This window comes from Aedes albopictus, chromosome 2 (assembly GCF_035046485.1).
Source record: "Aedes albopictus strain Foshan chromosome 2, AalbF5, whole genome shotgun sequence".
In the NCBI taxonomy this organism is placed as follows: Eukaryota; Metazoa; Arthropoda; class Insecta; order Diptera; family Culicidae; genus Aedes; species Aedes albopictus.
The window spans coordinates 455129523-455146143 of record NC_085137.1 but is presented as its reverse complement, the minus strand read 5'-3'; the positions used below and the strand labels follow the sequence as shown (position 1 = coordinate 455146143).

The following is a 16621-nucleotide window of genomic DNA, read 5'->3' as shown; positions in this document are numbered from 1 at the left end:
ATAGTGTATTGTAATGGAATGGTTCGCTAAAAGCTGTGCACATTGGTAGCTACTGTACATTTACATCCGATTTTTATGTAACAATATATTATACTGTTTTTCTTACGTTTGAACCATTCACTATTCCGAAACAATCTTTTTCCGTGCATTTTTAATTATTTATTCAGTTTATGATTTTTTTCGTGCTTTGTTTTGTTGATGTTCGTGACATTTTTGTTGCACAAGAAATGAAAGAGAAAAAAGTGAATAAGTTGAAACATCTATTTAAAGTCAATAAAATGTTTAAATAAAGTGGTAAACCACGAGGTAAACCAGGTGTCCTAAGGACTGCATATCCAAGAGATATGGTGGGCTAGGTATGTAGAATGCGATGAGAGGAATACGAATGTAGATCAAACCGGAAAGACGCAGGCCAGATTACCGTAAATCAGTGGATGAGTTCAACACTATTCTTTCTCTTCTTCTCTCATGTTTAATTGTGTTGTACCACAACCGAATTGAATGCGATTTATCTTTGACATTTTTAACATAAGGACTGGACTGGACACTGAAACGACTTCTGATATAAGTTCGTCTTCGCTTTTTAACCTAACTCAGTTTTCTCATGAGTTGTTATGTACATATTTCATAGTTCAGTCAAACTGGAGCCTCAATATTGCAATAACGGTTAAGCACGCTGTAATGATACTTATGTACCTCGTCACCCACTTCATGCAACTACATTAGTGGTCTAATAACACTTAGCGCGCTAGGCATAGTTCCATCATGCCGCTCAAAGTGTTGCCACAAATAATGCTTAGTTTGCAAAACCCAGTTATCTGGCTGGTGGGACATGGGAGCCTAAGCTTCAACTGTTATTGCAATCAGAGGCTACTCAGACTTAGACGAGTTTAGGTTAGTTTGGCTAGAACTGCCATTAACGAAGGAACATGACGAGATAATATAACATTATATGGTTTATCTAATGTAAAACAATACAACATAACAAAAGAGAACCATTCCAAAACCATGATTAAATTTATAACCAGTAGTGAAATTACAATTAAAAACAATATATTTACGGTACATTTTATTGTTTGAAACCATGCGTGTACCATACAATGTACGGTATATTAAAGCCCACGTATCAGTATTTCAAACAATTCATTTACAATAAAATGTATGGTTTTATAAAAAAATATGTATGAAGAAAAATATTTTTTGTATTATGTTTCCAGTTCAAAACCGAATTACGACATTTTTTCTTTGACTTCCGCTGCTTTTGCCTTGCGTTATACACAATGTCGGAAGTGGGGCGCTGTATTGTACACCTGGTGCTCTATACAGCGCCCCACTTCCGACATTGTGTTAAACGCAAGGCTAAAGCAGCGGAAGTCAAAGAAAAAATGTCGCTAATTCGGTTTTGAACTGGAAACATAATACATAAAAAGTTTTGGAAGCAAAAGTTTGATGCTCGTGCAGAACGTAACGCGTGGAATGTGTCAAAAGCAACCATTGGTATACGTTCAACCGGACCTGTGATAGTCCGAAGTTTGCTTGAAGTTCCGAAAGTAATGTAGCTATCTACCTCACGGCGAAATTCTATCTCTTTCGCTCTTTCAGAGAGTTTGAAAACAACAAGACCAGTACCTTTCAAATTTGACAGGTGTTGGTCCTGTTGTTTTCAAATTTCCCGTAGGAGCGAAAGAGAGCAATTTCTTGATGACGTCACCGTGCAATGGTGTATACAGAGTAGATGATGTCTTGTTATTAGCCGTCTTCGTTTATTCCCACAGTATCCCTAGGCTCGAATAAATATCAGTTGAGGTTGAGCAAAAGAATGAAAAATATTTGTTATTAAGTTTCATAGCTCATCCATAGTAATTGCATCCCAAACTTACAGGTGCACGACCCCCTATTGCCAGCAGCCGTACCATAGAAATTTCCTCATTTGTTGTCTATACAGTAAAATATTCTACTGTCCCTCGCGACCCCCTGGATAAAGGCCCTATAATTGGGTTTTTAAATTTTGAAAAATGTATTGATTTTTTGATTTTATACGAAAGAACACCTTTTTCTGAGTCACTATGATTTTTTTCAGATTTTTAGAACTTTGTTTTGATACCTAAAATCAATATCAAAGAGATTTTTTGAAATCACCTTTTGACAGATTGGCAACTGTTTGACAGCTCCGCCCAGTACAAACTGCGATGAGGGGTGATTCGACAAATCGCTCCCATACAAACTTCAAATTGATTTTTAAATGGGTTCTCGGGCTCCAAAATTCATGAAAATTTGGATTTCGGCTCAGTTTGATATGCAGATTCAGAATATCTAATTATCTCAACACCGTTAAGGATAAACTTCAGAGAATACAAACATGGCTGCCACAATGGCCGACTTGGTCCCCTACTCACGTTTTCAAGAGCACCAATCTTGAAAATTCGTAAGCAAATGCTCTCGATTTGTAAAAGCTGCCTTCTTTTGCAAGTGAGCAAAGCCTGGAAAAATAAGTGCGGCTTGGTTTGATGCTTGGTTCGTCAGATTTGTGCCTCTAAAGTTTGTATGAAAAATTGCAATGGGATTTCTTGATACTTCACCTTAAAGAAGCCAATTTGCCCGTTTGCCTAGCTGCATAGGTAATAAAATTTGGTTGAATAAGTCAATAGGTAATCAAGAGTCAAGAAGTTAGTGTTACGAACGTAAGTTTGTTGTCGTTCATTAGTTGCTTTGGACTTGCAAATAAACGTTCTTCTAGATACATTGTATCGCGTTTGTAGTCACTTTTGTTCTTTTTAATTTGAATATTGAATGAGTAGTGAGATTTGATGATGATGACCAACCAAGAAGCTGGCGATTAAAAAAAATGATGTTTTACAAGTATTTTAGCGTTCTCGTAATATGTAATTCATTCATATATTTCACCCCGATTTGCATCATACCAACGTGGACTATTTTTCCTTTTTTGCTTTCAGATCGTTCCTGACAGAAGGAAATGCTAGTGTAGTGCATAGATTAAGAAAATTGTAAAATAAAAATCTCCGAAGCTACAACAGCAACCCAGTGAGTGTGTCCACGCGTGTGATCTCAACGGCACCCCCCGTACTCCGAACGAACCCCCGCCAGTGGTCAGTGTATGTGTCATGAATCCAGACGAATATGAATCGCTACCGACGACCAGTGTAGCCACCAACATGACGGCCGGTGCGATCGCCGGCGTCATGGAGCACTGCGTGATGTACCCGCTGGACTCGGTCAAAACTCGGATGCAGTCCCTCACGCACATGCACGTGAACGACACAATCATCTCGACGATGCGCGACATGGTCCGATCGGAGGGCCTGTTGCGACCGTTCCGCGGTGTGATGGCCGTTGTTGCCGGGGCGGGCCCCGCACACGCCCTCTACTTCGGAGCGTACGAGTACTCGAAGGAAACGATCGGCCGCTTCTCGGATCGGGATCAGATCAACTACATGGTGTCGGCCGCGTTGGCCACCCTCGTACACGATGCCATCTCCAATCCGGCCGACGTCGTCAAACAGAGGCTACAGATGTACAACTCACCCTACAGATCGATCCTCCATTGTGCCCGCCACGTCTACCGAACCGAAGGCTTCCGAGCGTTCTACCGGTCGTACTCGACGCAGCTGGTGATGAACATCCCGTACTCGGCGATCCAGTTTCCGACGTACGAGTTTTTCCAGAAGCTGCTCAACAAGGACAATAAGTATAATCCCCCGGTGCACATGGTGGCGGGAGGTGCTGCGGGTGCGGCCGCTTCAGCCCTCACCACACCCCTGGACGTGTGTAAGACCTTGCTGAACACCCAGGAGGACGGCGCCGGTAAAACCACTGGTCTCATTCAGGCTGCAAAGAAGATCTACCGCACGGCCGGGGTGATGGGCTTCTTCAAGGGAATGCAGGCTCGAGTTCTCTACCAGATGCCTGCCACCGCCATCTGTTGGTCCACGTACGAATTCTTCAAGTACATCCTGACGGAGGGCGCCCGGGGAGCGGCGTGGCACAGCAGTTCCTCGTCCTCGGATTCCTCAGTGGAAAAGCAGAAATCGGAATCGCCATCGGACAAGAAGCAGCTGCCCGATCTGCGGTACGTGCTGCCGGTTAGTGCGGCATCGGCCGAAGCCTCCTCGGCCAGCAGTCGGGACGGGGGACGTCGGGAACTGCCGGCCATGTCCGGGGCCGGAATCTACGGGGCGATGAGCTACAACACGATGCACTCGAATGATGCGAACATCATCACCGATCATCACCATCCGCTGCGGAGGACCACCAACTAGAGAGGTCCCCCGGGCGGTCGTCGAACGTGTCGTCGTCACTCAAGGTAGGCTAGTGGTAATCTTTATCGATATTCAATTTCTCCCATTAATGTAGGGCTGTTACATACATATACATTTATTTGCATAACAATTAAGATAATACACAATCAACATACTCTCCATACTCAGTCAATACCAGCTTTGCAGGGTTGTTGTTCAACATTCTTGTAACATGCCCTGCCCACCGTATCCTTTCAGCTTTGACCACCATCTGAATGCTGGGTTCTCAGAGTACAGAGAGCTCGTTGTGCATCCTTCGCCCCCACACACCGATCTTCTTTAATTCCCAGAAGATCGTCCTTAGAAGAAGTTCTGGATAGCTTCTAAAGAAGGTTTGAAAAGCTTTGTGCGAGGCTCTGGAAAGCTTGTGGAGAAGCTCCTGAAAACTTCTGAAGAAGCTCTGGAATTTTTCTGGAAAAGCTCTTGAATGCTCATGGAAAAACTCTGTAAAACTTCTTCAAAGGCTCAAAGCTTGTAAAGAAGCTCTGAAACACTTTTGGAGAAACCATGAAAAGCTTCTGGAGACGCTCAGGAAGGCTTCAGGAGAAGCTTAGTAAAGCTTCTAGAAAAGCTCTGGAAAGCTTCTGAAGAAGCTCTGGAAAGCTTATGGAAAACTCTGAAAAACTTTTGGAGAAGCTCTGGAAAGCTCATAAAGAAGCTCTGGAAAGCTTCTAAAGAAGCTTTGGAAAGCTTCCGGATAAGCTATGTAAAGCTTCTAAAGAAGATCTGAAAAGCTTCTAGAGAAGCTATGAAAAGATCCTGAAGAAATTCTGGAGAGCTTATGAAGAAGCTCTGGAAAGCTTCCGAATAAGCTCTGAAAAGCTTTTAGAGAAGATCTGAAAAGCTTTTTCGAGGCTCTGGAAAGCTTCCGGAGAAGCTCTGGAAAGCTTCCGGAGAAGCTCTGGAAAGCTTCCGGAGAAGCTCTGGAAAGCTTCCGGAGAAGCTCTGGAAAGCTTCCGGAGAAGCTCTGGAAAGCTTCCGGGGAAGCTCTGGAAAGCTTCCGGAGAAGCTCTGGAAAGCTTCCGGAGAAGCTCTGGAAAGCTTCCGGAGAAGCTCTGGAAAGCTTCCGGAGAAGCTCTGGAAAGCTTCCGGAGAAGCTCTGGAAAGCTTCCGGAGAAGCTCTGGAAAGCTTCCGGAGAAGCTCTGGAAAGCTTCCGGAGAAGCTCTGGAAAGCTTCCGGAGAAGCTCTGGAAAGCTTCCGGAGAAGCTCTGGAAAGCTTCCGGAGAAGCTCTGGAAAGCTTCCGGAGAAGCTCTGGAAAGCTTCCGGAGAAGCTCTGGAAAGCTTCCGGAGAAGCTCTGGAAAGCTTCCGGAGAAGCTCTGGAAAGCTTCCGGAGAAGCTCTGGAAAGCTTCCGGAGAAGCTCTGGAAAGCTTCCGGAGAAGCTCTGGAAAGCTTCCGGAGAAGCTCTGGAAAGCTTCCGGAGAAGCTCTGGAAAGCTTCCGGAGAAGCTCTGGAAAGCTTCCGGAGAAGCTCTGGAAAGCTTCCGGAGAAGCTCTGTGTTACCGGCAACACTGTTAACCGCGAAACGACGGTGAAACCACCGTCCGCTCCCTCGCAACTGAGCGGCTGTCGCTGAGTAGACTGACAGATCGGACAGCAACAGACAGAAAGGAGAAGAATTGATTCATTCAAAATATGTTGTATACAGTGCACAGTCAGCACATTTAGTAGTCATTATAAGTGAACCATTATAGTGGATTATTTCGATTATATGAAGTAAGTTTGTGAACTGTAGTTTCTGAATTCTGTACTAAGTTTATTCCTGTTAAATCTAGTGAAGAATTACACCCATTATCGACAGTAGTCAGCATCGCACAGACAGTGTAATTACCAGTCAGTTGAGGTACGTTTTCTATTAAATTAAGAATTATTTTGCACTATTCAGTCCGTGTGAAACTGTACATAACCTTAAATCAATTATGTAATTTGTACAGATTGTATAATCCTCATTTTCCTCGGTAACCGACCCATCTAAAAGCGACAGAAGAATACTGAATTTGTAAGTCTGTTTTGTATACTGTTAACTGATTTCTGACTAAAACGAATCTAATAAATTACAGCTTGTAGCTGCTAAGTCTGCAACTAACAAGACGGTGTTTGTTCTGACGATCGGGAACACTCTGGAAAGCTTCCGGAGAAGCTCTGGAAAGCTTCCGGAGAAGCTCTGGAAAGCTTCCGGAGAAGCTCTGGAAAGCTTCCGGAGAAGCTCTGGAAAGCTTCCGGAGAAGCTCTGGAAAGCTTCCGGAGAAGCTCTGGAAAGCTTCCGGAGAAGCTCTGGAAAGCTTCCGGAGAAGCTCTGGAAAGCTTCCGGAGAAGCTCTGGAAAGCTTCCGGAGAAGCTCTGGAAAGCTTCCGGAGAAGCTCTGGAAAGCTTCCGGAGAAGCTCTGGAAAGCTTCCGGAGAAGCTCTGGAAAGCTTCCGGAGAAGCTCTGGAAAGCTTCCGGAGAAGCTCTGGAAAGCTTCCGGAGAAGCTCTGGAAAGCTTCCGGAGAAGCTCTGGAAAGCTTCCGGAGAAGCTCTGGAAAGCTTCCGGAGAAGCTCTGGAAAGCTTCCGGAGAAGCTCTGGAAAGCTTCCGGAGAAGCTCTGGAAAGCTTCCGGAGAAGCTCTGGAAAGCTTCCGGAGAAGCTCTGGAAAGCTTCCGGAGAAGCTCTGGAAAGCTTCCGGAGAAGCTCTGGAAAGCTTCCGGAGAAGCTCTGTGTTACCGGCAACACTGTTAACCGCGAAACGACGGTGAAACCACCGTCCGCTCCCTCGCAACTGAGCGGCTGTCGCTGAGTAGACTGACAGATCGGACAGCAACAGACAGAAAGGAGAAGAATTGATTCATTCAAAATATGTTGTATACAGTGCACAGTCAGCACATTTAGTAGTCATTATAAGTGAACCATTATAGTGGATTATTTCGATTATATGAAGTAAGTTTGTGAACTGTAGTTTCTGAATTCTGTACTAAGTTTATTCCTGTTAAATCTAGTGAAGAATTACACCCATTATCGACAGTAGTCAGCATCGCACAGACAGTGTAATTACCAGTCAGTTGAGGTACGTTTTCTATTAAATTAAGAATTATTTTGCACTATTCAGTCCGTGTGAAACTGTACATAACCTTAAATCAATTATGTAATTTGTACAGATTGTATAATCCTCATTTTCCTCGGTAACCGACCCATCTAAAAGCGACAGAAGAATACTGAATTTGTAAGTCTGTTTTGTATACTGTTAACTGATTTCTGACTAAAACGAATCTAATAAATTACAGCTTGTAGCTGCTAAGTCTGCAACTAACAAGACGGTGTTTGTTCTGACGATCGGGAACACTCTGGAAAGCTTCCGGAGAAGCTCTGGAAAGCTTCCGGAGAAGCTCTGGAAAGCTTCCGGAGAAGCTCTGGAAAGCTTCCGGAGAAGCTCTGGAAAGCTTCCGGAGAAGCTCTGGAAAGCTTCCGGAGAAGCTCTGGAAAGCTTCCGGAGAAGCTCTGGAAAGCTTCCGGAGAAGCTCTGGAAAGCTTCCGGAGAAGCTCTGGAAAGCTTCCGGAGAAGCTCTGGAAAGCTTCCGGAGAAGCTCTGGAAAGCTTCCGGAGAAGCTCTGGAAAGCTTCCGGAGAAGCTCTGGAAAGCTTCCGGAGAAGCTCTGGAAAGCTTCCGGAGAAGCTCTGGAAAGCTTCCGGAGAAGCTCTGGAAAGCTTCCGGAGAAGCTCTGGAAAGCTTCCGGAGAAGCTCTGGAAAGCTTCCGGAGAAGCTCTGGAAAGCTTCCGGAGAAGCTCTGGAAAGCTTCCGGAGAAGCTCTGGAAAGCTTCCGGAGAAGCTCTGGAAAGCTTCCGGAGAAGCTCTGGAAAGCTTCCGGAGAAGCTCTGGAAAGCTTCCGGAGAAGCTCTGGAAAGCTTCCGGAGAAGCTCTGGAAAGCTTCCGGAGAAGCTCTGGAAAGCTTCCGGAGAAGCTCTGGAAAGCTTCCGGAGAAGCTCTGTGTTACCGGCAACACTGTTAACCGCGAAACGACGGTGAAACCACCGTCCGCTCCCTCGCAACTGAGCGGCTGTCGCTGAGTAGACTGACAGATCGGACAGCAACAGACAGAAAGGAGAAGAATTGATTCATTCAAAATATGTTGTATACAGTGCACAGTCAGCACATTTAGTAGTCATTATAAGTGAACCATTATAGTGGATTATTTCGATTATATGAAGTAAGTTTGTGAACTGTAGTTTCTGAATTCTGTACTAAGTTTATTCCTGTTAAATCTAGTGAAGAATTACACCCATTATCGACAGTAGTCAGCATCGCACAGACAGTGTAATTACCAGTCAGTTGAGGTACGTTTTCTATTAAATTAAGAATTATTTTGCACTATTCAGTCCGTGTGAAACTGTACATAACCTTAAATCAATTATGTAATTTGTACAGATTGTATAATCCTCATTTTCCTCGGTAACCGACCCATCTAAAAGCGACAGAAGAATACTGAATTTGTAAGTCTGTTTTGTATACTGTTAACTGATTTCTGACTAAAACGAATCTAATAAATTACAGCTTGTAGCTGCTAAGTCTGCAACTAACAAGACGGTGTTTGTTCTGACGATCGGGAACACTCTGGAAAGCTTCCGGAGAAGCTCTGGAAAGCTTCCGGAGAAGCTCTGTGTTACCGGCAACACTGTTAACCGCGAAACGACGGTGAAACCACCCTCCGCTCCCTCGCAACTGAGCGGCTGTCGCTGAGTAGACTGACAGATCGGACAGCAACAGACAGAAAGGAGAAGAATTGATTCATTCAAAATATGTTGTATACAGTGCACAGTCAGCACATTTAGTAGTCATTATAAGTGAACCATTATAGTGGATTATTTCGATTATATGAAGTAAGTTTGTGAACTGTAGTTTCTGAATTCTGTACTAAGTTTATTCCTGTTAAATCTAGTGAAGAATTACACCCATTATCGACAGTAGTCAGCATCGCACAGACAGTGTAATTACCAGTCAGTTGAGGTACGTTTTCTATTAAATTAAGAATTATTTTGCACTATTCAGTCCGTGTGAAACTGTACATAACCTTAAATCAATTATGTAATTTGTACAGATTGTATAATCCTCATTTTCCTCGGTAACCGACCCATCTAAAAGCGACAGAAGAATACTGAATTTGTAAGTCTGTTTTGTATACTGTTAACTGATTTCTGACTAAAACGAATCTAATAAATTACAGCTTGTAGCTGCTAAGTCTGCAACTAACAAGACGGTGTTTGTTCTGACGATCGGGAAAATTCTACAAGAAATTCATCCGAAGTTGGATGTTTGTTGCCCATCGCCGGTCCCTGCTGAGGAGTAAAGCAACCGAACAGACGTCCGCCGACTGAACGACCCACGATTGAAGACGACCAACATCGCCGCCGTCGCCGCCGCCGCCATCGTAGGTTTGATTGCAGTTAATCCAAGTCAGTACAGATTTCCTTTTTTGCTCCCATCTCGGATCCCGTCCCACAGTAGTGGCCCGTGCAATTCGACAGTGTATAGTAAGCTTGTTTGGTAGACAGTTTAGCTAGGGCAGTTAGAGTTAATTATGCCGAAAAAGAGCAATGTTACCAACACGGGGGGAATAGATAATCCGTGCAAAAAATGCAATCAAATTGTGGGTGATGATAATTGGGTCTGTTGCGATGTGTGTGAATCGTGGGTACATTTTCTGTGCGCGGGTGTCAATCAGTCAATCGCGGATAAGAGCTGGAAGTGCAGTGACTGTCTTGCCGATTGGGATGGCACCGATGTTACGTCGAAGTCGGGAGTGTCATTCAATGAATCTTCAGTGAGTAAGAGCAGTAGTCGTGCGTCTCAACGATTGCAACTGAGCTTGCAGCATCTGGAGGAACAACGTAGGCTGAGTAAGTTGCGATCGGAAGAAGAGCTGCAAATGAAGAAAAAGGAAGAAGAAGCCAAGGAAGAAGCCCGACTGAAAAAGCTGCAGATGGAGGAAGCAGCCAAATTGAAGCAGCTGGACGAAGAGCAGGAGTATTTGAAGCAGCGGTACAACCTACTGATGCAGATTGCCGACGAAAAGGATTCATCTAGCAGGCGCAGTGGAGTGAGCGGAAAAAGTGAACAGACTGGAGCAAGTGTGAAAAGTAAACGTGACCAGTTGGAGAAGTGGTTGAAGGGAGCTGTGGTGGACGATGTTGGACAGTCGAAGCCATCGTCGTCGGTAAATCAAGTTGCCCTGCCGGTTCACGCAGTCGGTGAATCAAGTCAACCAGCCGCAGTGGTTCGCGAATTACGGTCACCAGCTTTGTTACCGGATGTTTCTGTTCCGTCAAACGTGAATCTATTGTGTCCTCCTGTCTCGGGAATCGTTGGGAATGTTCCCACTCTGGCGAAATCATATGAACAGCTGGTTTCCGGACAAGGAACTTCTGCGATGGCATCTGTTCCAGCATTAGCAGCTAGGCAATTCGCATCATCGATTCCGCCAATTTCAGCAGCTTCTACAGTTTCCAATGTGGTTCTTCCGGAAGTGCAAGATATTCGAGTCGGGAATACCGATTCTGTGGCGGTCACGTTCGCTGCACGGGATACAGTAGTGTCCTCAGCTCCATGTACATCGCAATCCTTTGTTGGTTCGAGCGGTCTGATGTCAGCAGTTTACGGAAGTCATCCGTACTACACGGCCGCTCCAATGGCACAACTAGCACGAACGAATGCAGTAGTTTCTGGAGATTTCGTTCGAGTGAATTCATCGCAAAGCTGTTTCGGTAGTGTTCCGCATCCAGGAGTTCCGCATAGTTCAGCAGCTCTTCAAGGAAACGCACCATTAGGCTATTCGTCGGCTCTACCAGTAACGAATTCATTTGGAACATCATTTGCGGGAGCTGGATTGCCGAATGGAACACAATCGAGTCCTGCAGTAGGACCAACTAGTGCTCAACTCGCAGCGCGCTAGGTAATGCCTCGTGAGCTTCCCAAGTTCAATGGCGATCCACAGGAGTGGCCTATCTTCTACAGTTCTTTCAAGAACACGACGGAAGTGTGCGGATATACCGACGCGGAGAATTTGGCCCGTCTACAACGGAGTTTGGGAGGTTCCGCATTAGAAGCCGTACGAAGTCGTCTGCTGTTACCAGCGTCTGTTCCGTATGTGATGAATACGCTCCACAAACTCTACGGGCGGCCGGAGATTCTGATCAGTTCGCTTCTGAAGAAGGTAAGGAACGTGCCAGCCCCCAAAGCGGAGCACCTGAATACGATTGTGGCCTATGGTTTGGCCATTCAGAACTTGGTCGATCACATAATCTTGGCCGATCAGCAAGCACATTTGGCGAACCCAATGCTGCTTCAGGAGTTGGTCGATAAGTTGCCCACATCTCTCAAGATGCAGTGGGGAACCTACAAGCAAGGCGTTGCATATGTCAACCTGGCGACATTCAACGGTTTCATGGCAGGCCTTGTTAACTTGGCGTCGGAGCTCACTATCGACGTGGACTGCGCACAGAACCAACACAAGCAAGTTCGCGTGGAGAAGCCGAAGCCAAGGGAGAAGTTGTTCACTCACGCCAACGAATCGTCCGATGCCCTCAAGAAGGAGAAGGACACGTCGACAGAAAGGTCTGTTTCAAAAGCCTGCTCGTATTGCGGAAAGGACAACCACCAGATCCTGAACTGTTCCAGTTTCAAGTCCTTGGATATAGGAGCGAGGTGGAAAGCCATGCGTCAGAAAAATCTGTGTCGTCTGTGTTTAGTACCGCATCGGAAATGGCCATGCCACTCGAAAAAGGAGTGTGGCGTGGATGGCTGTCGTTTTCGGCATCATATGCTGTTGCACAGTAACCAGACAAGCCGAAGCGAATCCGCTGAGACAACGAAGCCAACCGAAGCGATACAGCACAACTACCACCACACGAAGTCGTTCTCTCTCTTCCGTTATCTGCCAGTCACGCTTTACGGAGATGGGAAACAAGTGGAAACCTACGCGTTCCTGGATGACGGATCATCGTCGACTTTACTGGAAGAGGCAATTGCAGTTCAGTTGGGGATTGATGGAGAGCCGGACAACCTTTGGTTAGGATGGACCGGAAAGATCGGCAGACATGAGAAAAGTTCCAAAAGGATCAGCGTGGAGATTTCCGGAGTTGGAAAGCAAAACACATTCCAGTTGAGTAACGTACGGACGGTTCGTGAGCTAGGACTTCCCAGTCAAACGTTAAATTATTCCGAGCTGTCAAGATCCTATCCACACCTGCAAGGTCTTCCAGTCAAGAGTTACGTGAATGCAAGACCCAGTATGATCATCGGTATCGAGCACGTGCATCTTCTTACCAGTCTGAAGCTTCGCGAAGGCGGAAGGTGCGATCCAGTTGCAACGAAAACTCGCCTCGGCTGGTGCGTCTACGGAAGAAATTCTGGAAGTGAAGGATCCGTGGAACAGCTGAATCTGCACGTCGGTCAGGAGATGAGTAACAGTGATCTGTATGATTCGATGAAGAAGTTTTTCGCCGTTGAAGAAGCTGTGGTCACGAAGCACTTTGAGTCCGACGAAGATCAGCGAGCTCGCAGCATATTGGAGGAAACTACAGTTCGCCGAGGATCAAGAATCGAGTCAGGTTTGCTGTGGCGAAAGGACAATATCTACTTTCCCGAGAGCTACAAGATGGCGATGAACAGACTCCTGGGGTTGGAAAAGCGTCTGTCCAAAGATTCGGAACTTCGACAAAGAGTGAAGGAGCAGATCAACAGCTATGAGCAAAAGCAGTACATCAGTAAGGCTTCACAGGAAGAGGTAGGCAGTCTGGATACTCGACGTGTCTGGTTTCTACCGCTGGGAGTAGTTATCAATCCCAAGAAGCCTGGCAAAATTCGGATGGTATGGGATGCGGCCGCAAAAGCACATGGAGTCTGCTTCAACGACATGCTGCTCAAGGGTCCTGATCTTCTTGTGTCGCTAGTGGACGTTTTGCTGCGATTCAGACAGGGGAAAGTCGCCGTGTGCTCTGACATCCGGGAAATGTTCCTCCGAATCCTAATTCGCGATGAAGACAGATGGTCGCAGTGCTTCCTTTGGAGAAGTAATCCGGAGGAAGAAGTACAAGTCTACGTGATCAACGTGGCGATGTTCGGTGCAACCAGCTCGCCATGTACAGCGCAGTTTGTGAAGAACTGGAATGCTTCTGACTACAGCGAACAATATCCCAGGGCAGTAGAAGCAGTGACCAAGAACCACTACGTGGATGACTTCCTCGACAGCGTCAACTCGGTGGAAGAAGCAGTACATTTGGTACAGCAAGTGCAAGATATCCATGCAGCAGCCGGTTTCCAGTTTGGAAAGATACTGTCCAACGAGAAGGCAGTGCTAGACCGACTAGGAGAGACGAGTACAGCGATCAGTAAACCACTGCCAGTAGACAAAGACCGAATATGCGAACGTGTTCTGGGCGTCACATGGATCCCGTCGGAAGACGCATTCACATTCAACCAACAGGGATTGGAGGAAGTATTAGGTGCCGATTGGGCAGCACCAACGAAGCGACAAGTCCTGCGTATTGTGATGAAGCTCTACGACCCCTTAGGATTCATTGCACACTTCGTCGTCCAAGGGAAGATCCTGATGCAGGAGATTTGGCGAACAGGTACTAGCTGGGACGAGCCTATTGCGGACCAGCCACGTGAGCTTTGGATAAGATGGATCGAACAGTACCGGCAGATCAACGAAGTCAACGTTCCTCGCTGCTTCTTCAAGGATTTCTGTCCGCAGCAAGTCAGCGATATTCAGGTCCATGTGTTCACAGATGCGAGCGTGTCAGCTTGTGCGTGTGTGGCCTACCTTAGAACGACGGTGGACGGAGAGAGTCAGTGTTCGTTGATTGCAGCAAAGACAAAAGTTGCACCTCTACGAACGCTATCCATCCCACGTTTGGAGCTTCAGGCTGCCATGATGGGTTCCCGTCTACTGCAGAACATCTGCTCAGCCCTTAGCATCGATATCCACAGACGTTTCCTTTGGTCAGATTCAGCAACAGTTCTTGCTTGGCTTCGCTCCGATAGTCGTCGGTATCATCAGTTTGTGTCTTTCCGGGTTGGCGAAATTCTGTCGTTAACCAGTGTGGATGAATGGCGCTACGTTCCTTCTCGTGAAAATGTTGCGGACGATGCCACGAAATGGAATGGGGGGCTTTCATTCGACCCGAGTTGCCGTTGGTACCAGGGTCCAGCATTTCTGCAAGATCCGGAAAGTCAGTGGCCTACAGAACGGCCAGGAGATACAAGGGAAGCAGATGTGACCCCCGAAGAAATTCGCCTCGTTGCAGTACACCGAACAGTAGTGGAAGTGATAGATATTGAACGATTTTCCAACTGGAACCGACTGCTACGTGCGACAGCATATGTTCACCGAGCTGTAGCAGTATGGAAGCATACAACGAGCGGGACAAGATCGCTTAAAGTACTCAGCCAGAGTGAATTTGCGAAAGCTGAAGAAACACTTTGGCGGCAGGCGCAAGCACAGGTGTATCCGGATGAAGTTCAGCTGTTGGAAGAAGGACGAAGTGTGGCAAAAGGCAGTTCAATTCGTGCGCTGTCTCCTTTCCTGGACGAAAAAGGAATTCTAAGGGTTGGCGGCAGAATCGAACAAGCTCCATCGATTTCATACGAAGCGAAGCATCCAGTCGTGTTGCCGAGAAGTCATCGGATCACATACCTCGTTGTGCTCAGCTTCCACCAGCAGTTCCTGCACGCGAACACCGAGACAGTGTGCAACGAGTTGAGGCAACGGTTCTACATTCCGAGGATGCGAACAGTAGTGCGGAGCGTATGTCGTAGCTGTCAGTACTGCAAGATTAAGAAAGCAGCTCCAGTTCCACCGATGATGGGACCGCTTCCGAAAGTTCGTCTGACTCCCTTCGTCCGTCCATTTACGTACGTCGGCGTGGACTACCTGGGTCACTTCGAAGTAAAAGTCGGTCGCAGTATTGTGAAGCGGTGGATATGTTTGTTCACGTGTCTCACAGTTCGAGCTGTTCATCTGGAGCTAGCACACAGTCTGTCAACGAAGTCTTGCGTAATGGCGTTTAGGCGTTTCGTGAACCGACGAGGAGCCCCGATGGAAGTATTCTCGGATAACGGAACCAACTTTGTGGGAGCAAGTCGTCAGTTAACAGAAGAGATCCAGCGAACCAAGGCCATCAACGAGGATTGTGCGGCTACGTTCACCAACGCCCGTACGCAGTGGCACTTTAACGTTCCTGCAGCCCCGCATATGGGAGGTCCGTGGGAGCGGATGGTGAAGTCTGTAAAAGTAGCAATGGCAGCAGTATCCGACAGTCCGCATCATCCGAGTGACGAGGTGCTCGAAACCATAATGTTGGAAGCAGAGGGGATCGTTAACAGTCGTCCACTGACCTACGTTCCTTTAGAAGCAGCAGATCAAGAAGCGCTCACTCCAAACCACTTCTTGCTGTACAGTTCAAGCGGCATAAAGCAGCCAACAGCTGATCATTCAGTCAGTCTCCGAGACAGCTGGTCAGTCGTCAGGAACATCGTGGACGAGTTTTGGCGCAGATGGGTGTTGGAATATTTGCCGATGCTAACAAGGAGGACGAAGTGGTTCGAGACCGTGAAGCCGTTGGAACCTGGTGACCTGGTCGTGATAATAGATGACCAGACACGGAACAGTTGGGAAAGAGGACGGATTCTGGAAGTTTTTCCGGACAAATCAGGCCAAGTTCGACGTGCAGTAGTATAGACAGCTCGAGGAGTCTTCGCCAGGCCGGCAGTAAAGCTGGCAGTCCTGGATGTTGCGAGCAACGACAAGAAGGAGGATGAAGTCGCGCCGGAAACGGAAGTGGTTCACGGGGCGGGGGATGTTACCGGCAACACTGTTAACCGCGAAACGACGGTGAAACCACCGTCCGCTCCCTCGCAACTGAGCGGCTGTCGCTGAGTAGACTGACAGATCGGACAGCAACAGACAGAAAGGAGAAGAATTGATTCATTCAAAATATGTTGTATACAGTGCACAGTCAGCACATTTAGTAGTCATTATAAGTGAACCATTATAGTGGATTATTTCGATTATATGAAGTAAGTTTGTGAACTGTAGTTTCTGAATTCTGTACTAAGTTTATTCCTGTTAAATCTAGTGAAGAATTACACCCATTATCGACAGTAGTCAGCATCGCACAGACAGTGTAATTACCAGTCAGTTGAGGTACGTTTTCTATTAAATTAAGAATTATTTTGCACTATTCAGTCCGTGTGAAACTGTACATAACCTTAAATCAATTATGTAATTTGTACAGATTGTATAATCCTCATTTTCCTCGGTAACCGACCCATCTA

At 46.5% G+C, this 16621-nt stretch overlaps 2 protein-coding genes across 11 annotated transcripts in view; both read left to right on the top strand.

Moving 5' to 3' along the window:
- LOC109398102 (mitoferrin) overlaps positions 1-16621 on the top strand; it is a 367824-nt gene that overhangs the window by 347759 nt on the left and 3444 nt on the right. For 9 of the 10 annotated variants that reach the window (XM_062853925.1, XM_029853947.2, XM_062853924.1 and 6 more), the window contains one exon: positions 2955-4321. In XM_062853925.1, coding sequence (XP_062709909.1) covers positions 3123-4277 — 1155 coding nt within the window. In that variant the 5' untranslated portion in view covers positions 2955-3122 and the 3' untranslated portion in view covers positions 4278-4321. Of the gene's footprint in view, positions 1-2954; positions 4322-16621 lie in introns of those variants that run through there. The other variant, XR_009998053.1, reaches the window with a different exon arrangement.
- On the top strand, positions 11238-16223 carry LOC134286924 (uncharacterized). Its single transcript, XM_062848623.1, has 2 exons — positions 11238-15802; positions 16049-16223. The coding sequence occupies exons 1-2, from the start codon at positions 11238-11240 to the stop codon at positions 16221-16223; spliced, it is 4740 nt and encodes a 1579-aa protein (XP_062704607.1).

Excerpts from the sequence above, each read along its gene's own strand:
- LOC134286924 (XM_062848623.1), top strand. The coding sequence starts at position 11,238 with ATGCCTCGTGAGCTTCCCAAGTTCAATGGCGATCCACAGGAGTGGCCT. Across the intron at positions 15,803-16,048 it reads GTCAGTCTCCGAGACAGCTG|GCCGGCAGTAAAGCTGGCAG; the intron begins GTCAGTCGTCAG and ends AGTCTTCGCCAG.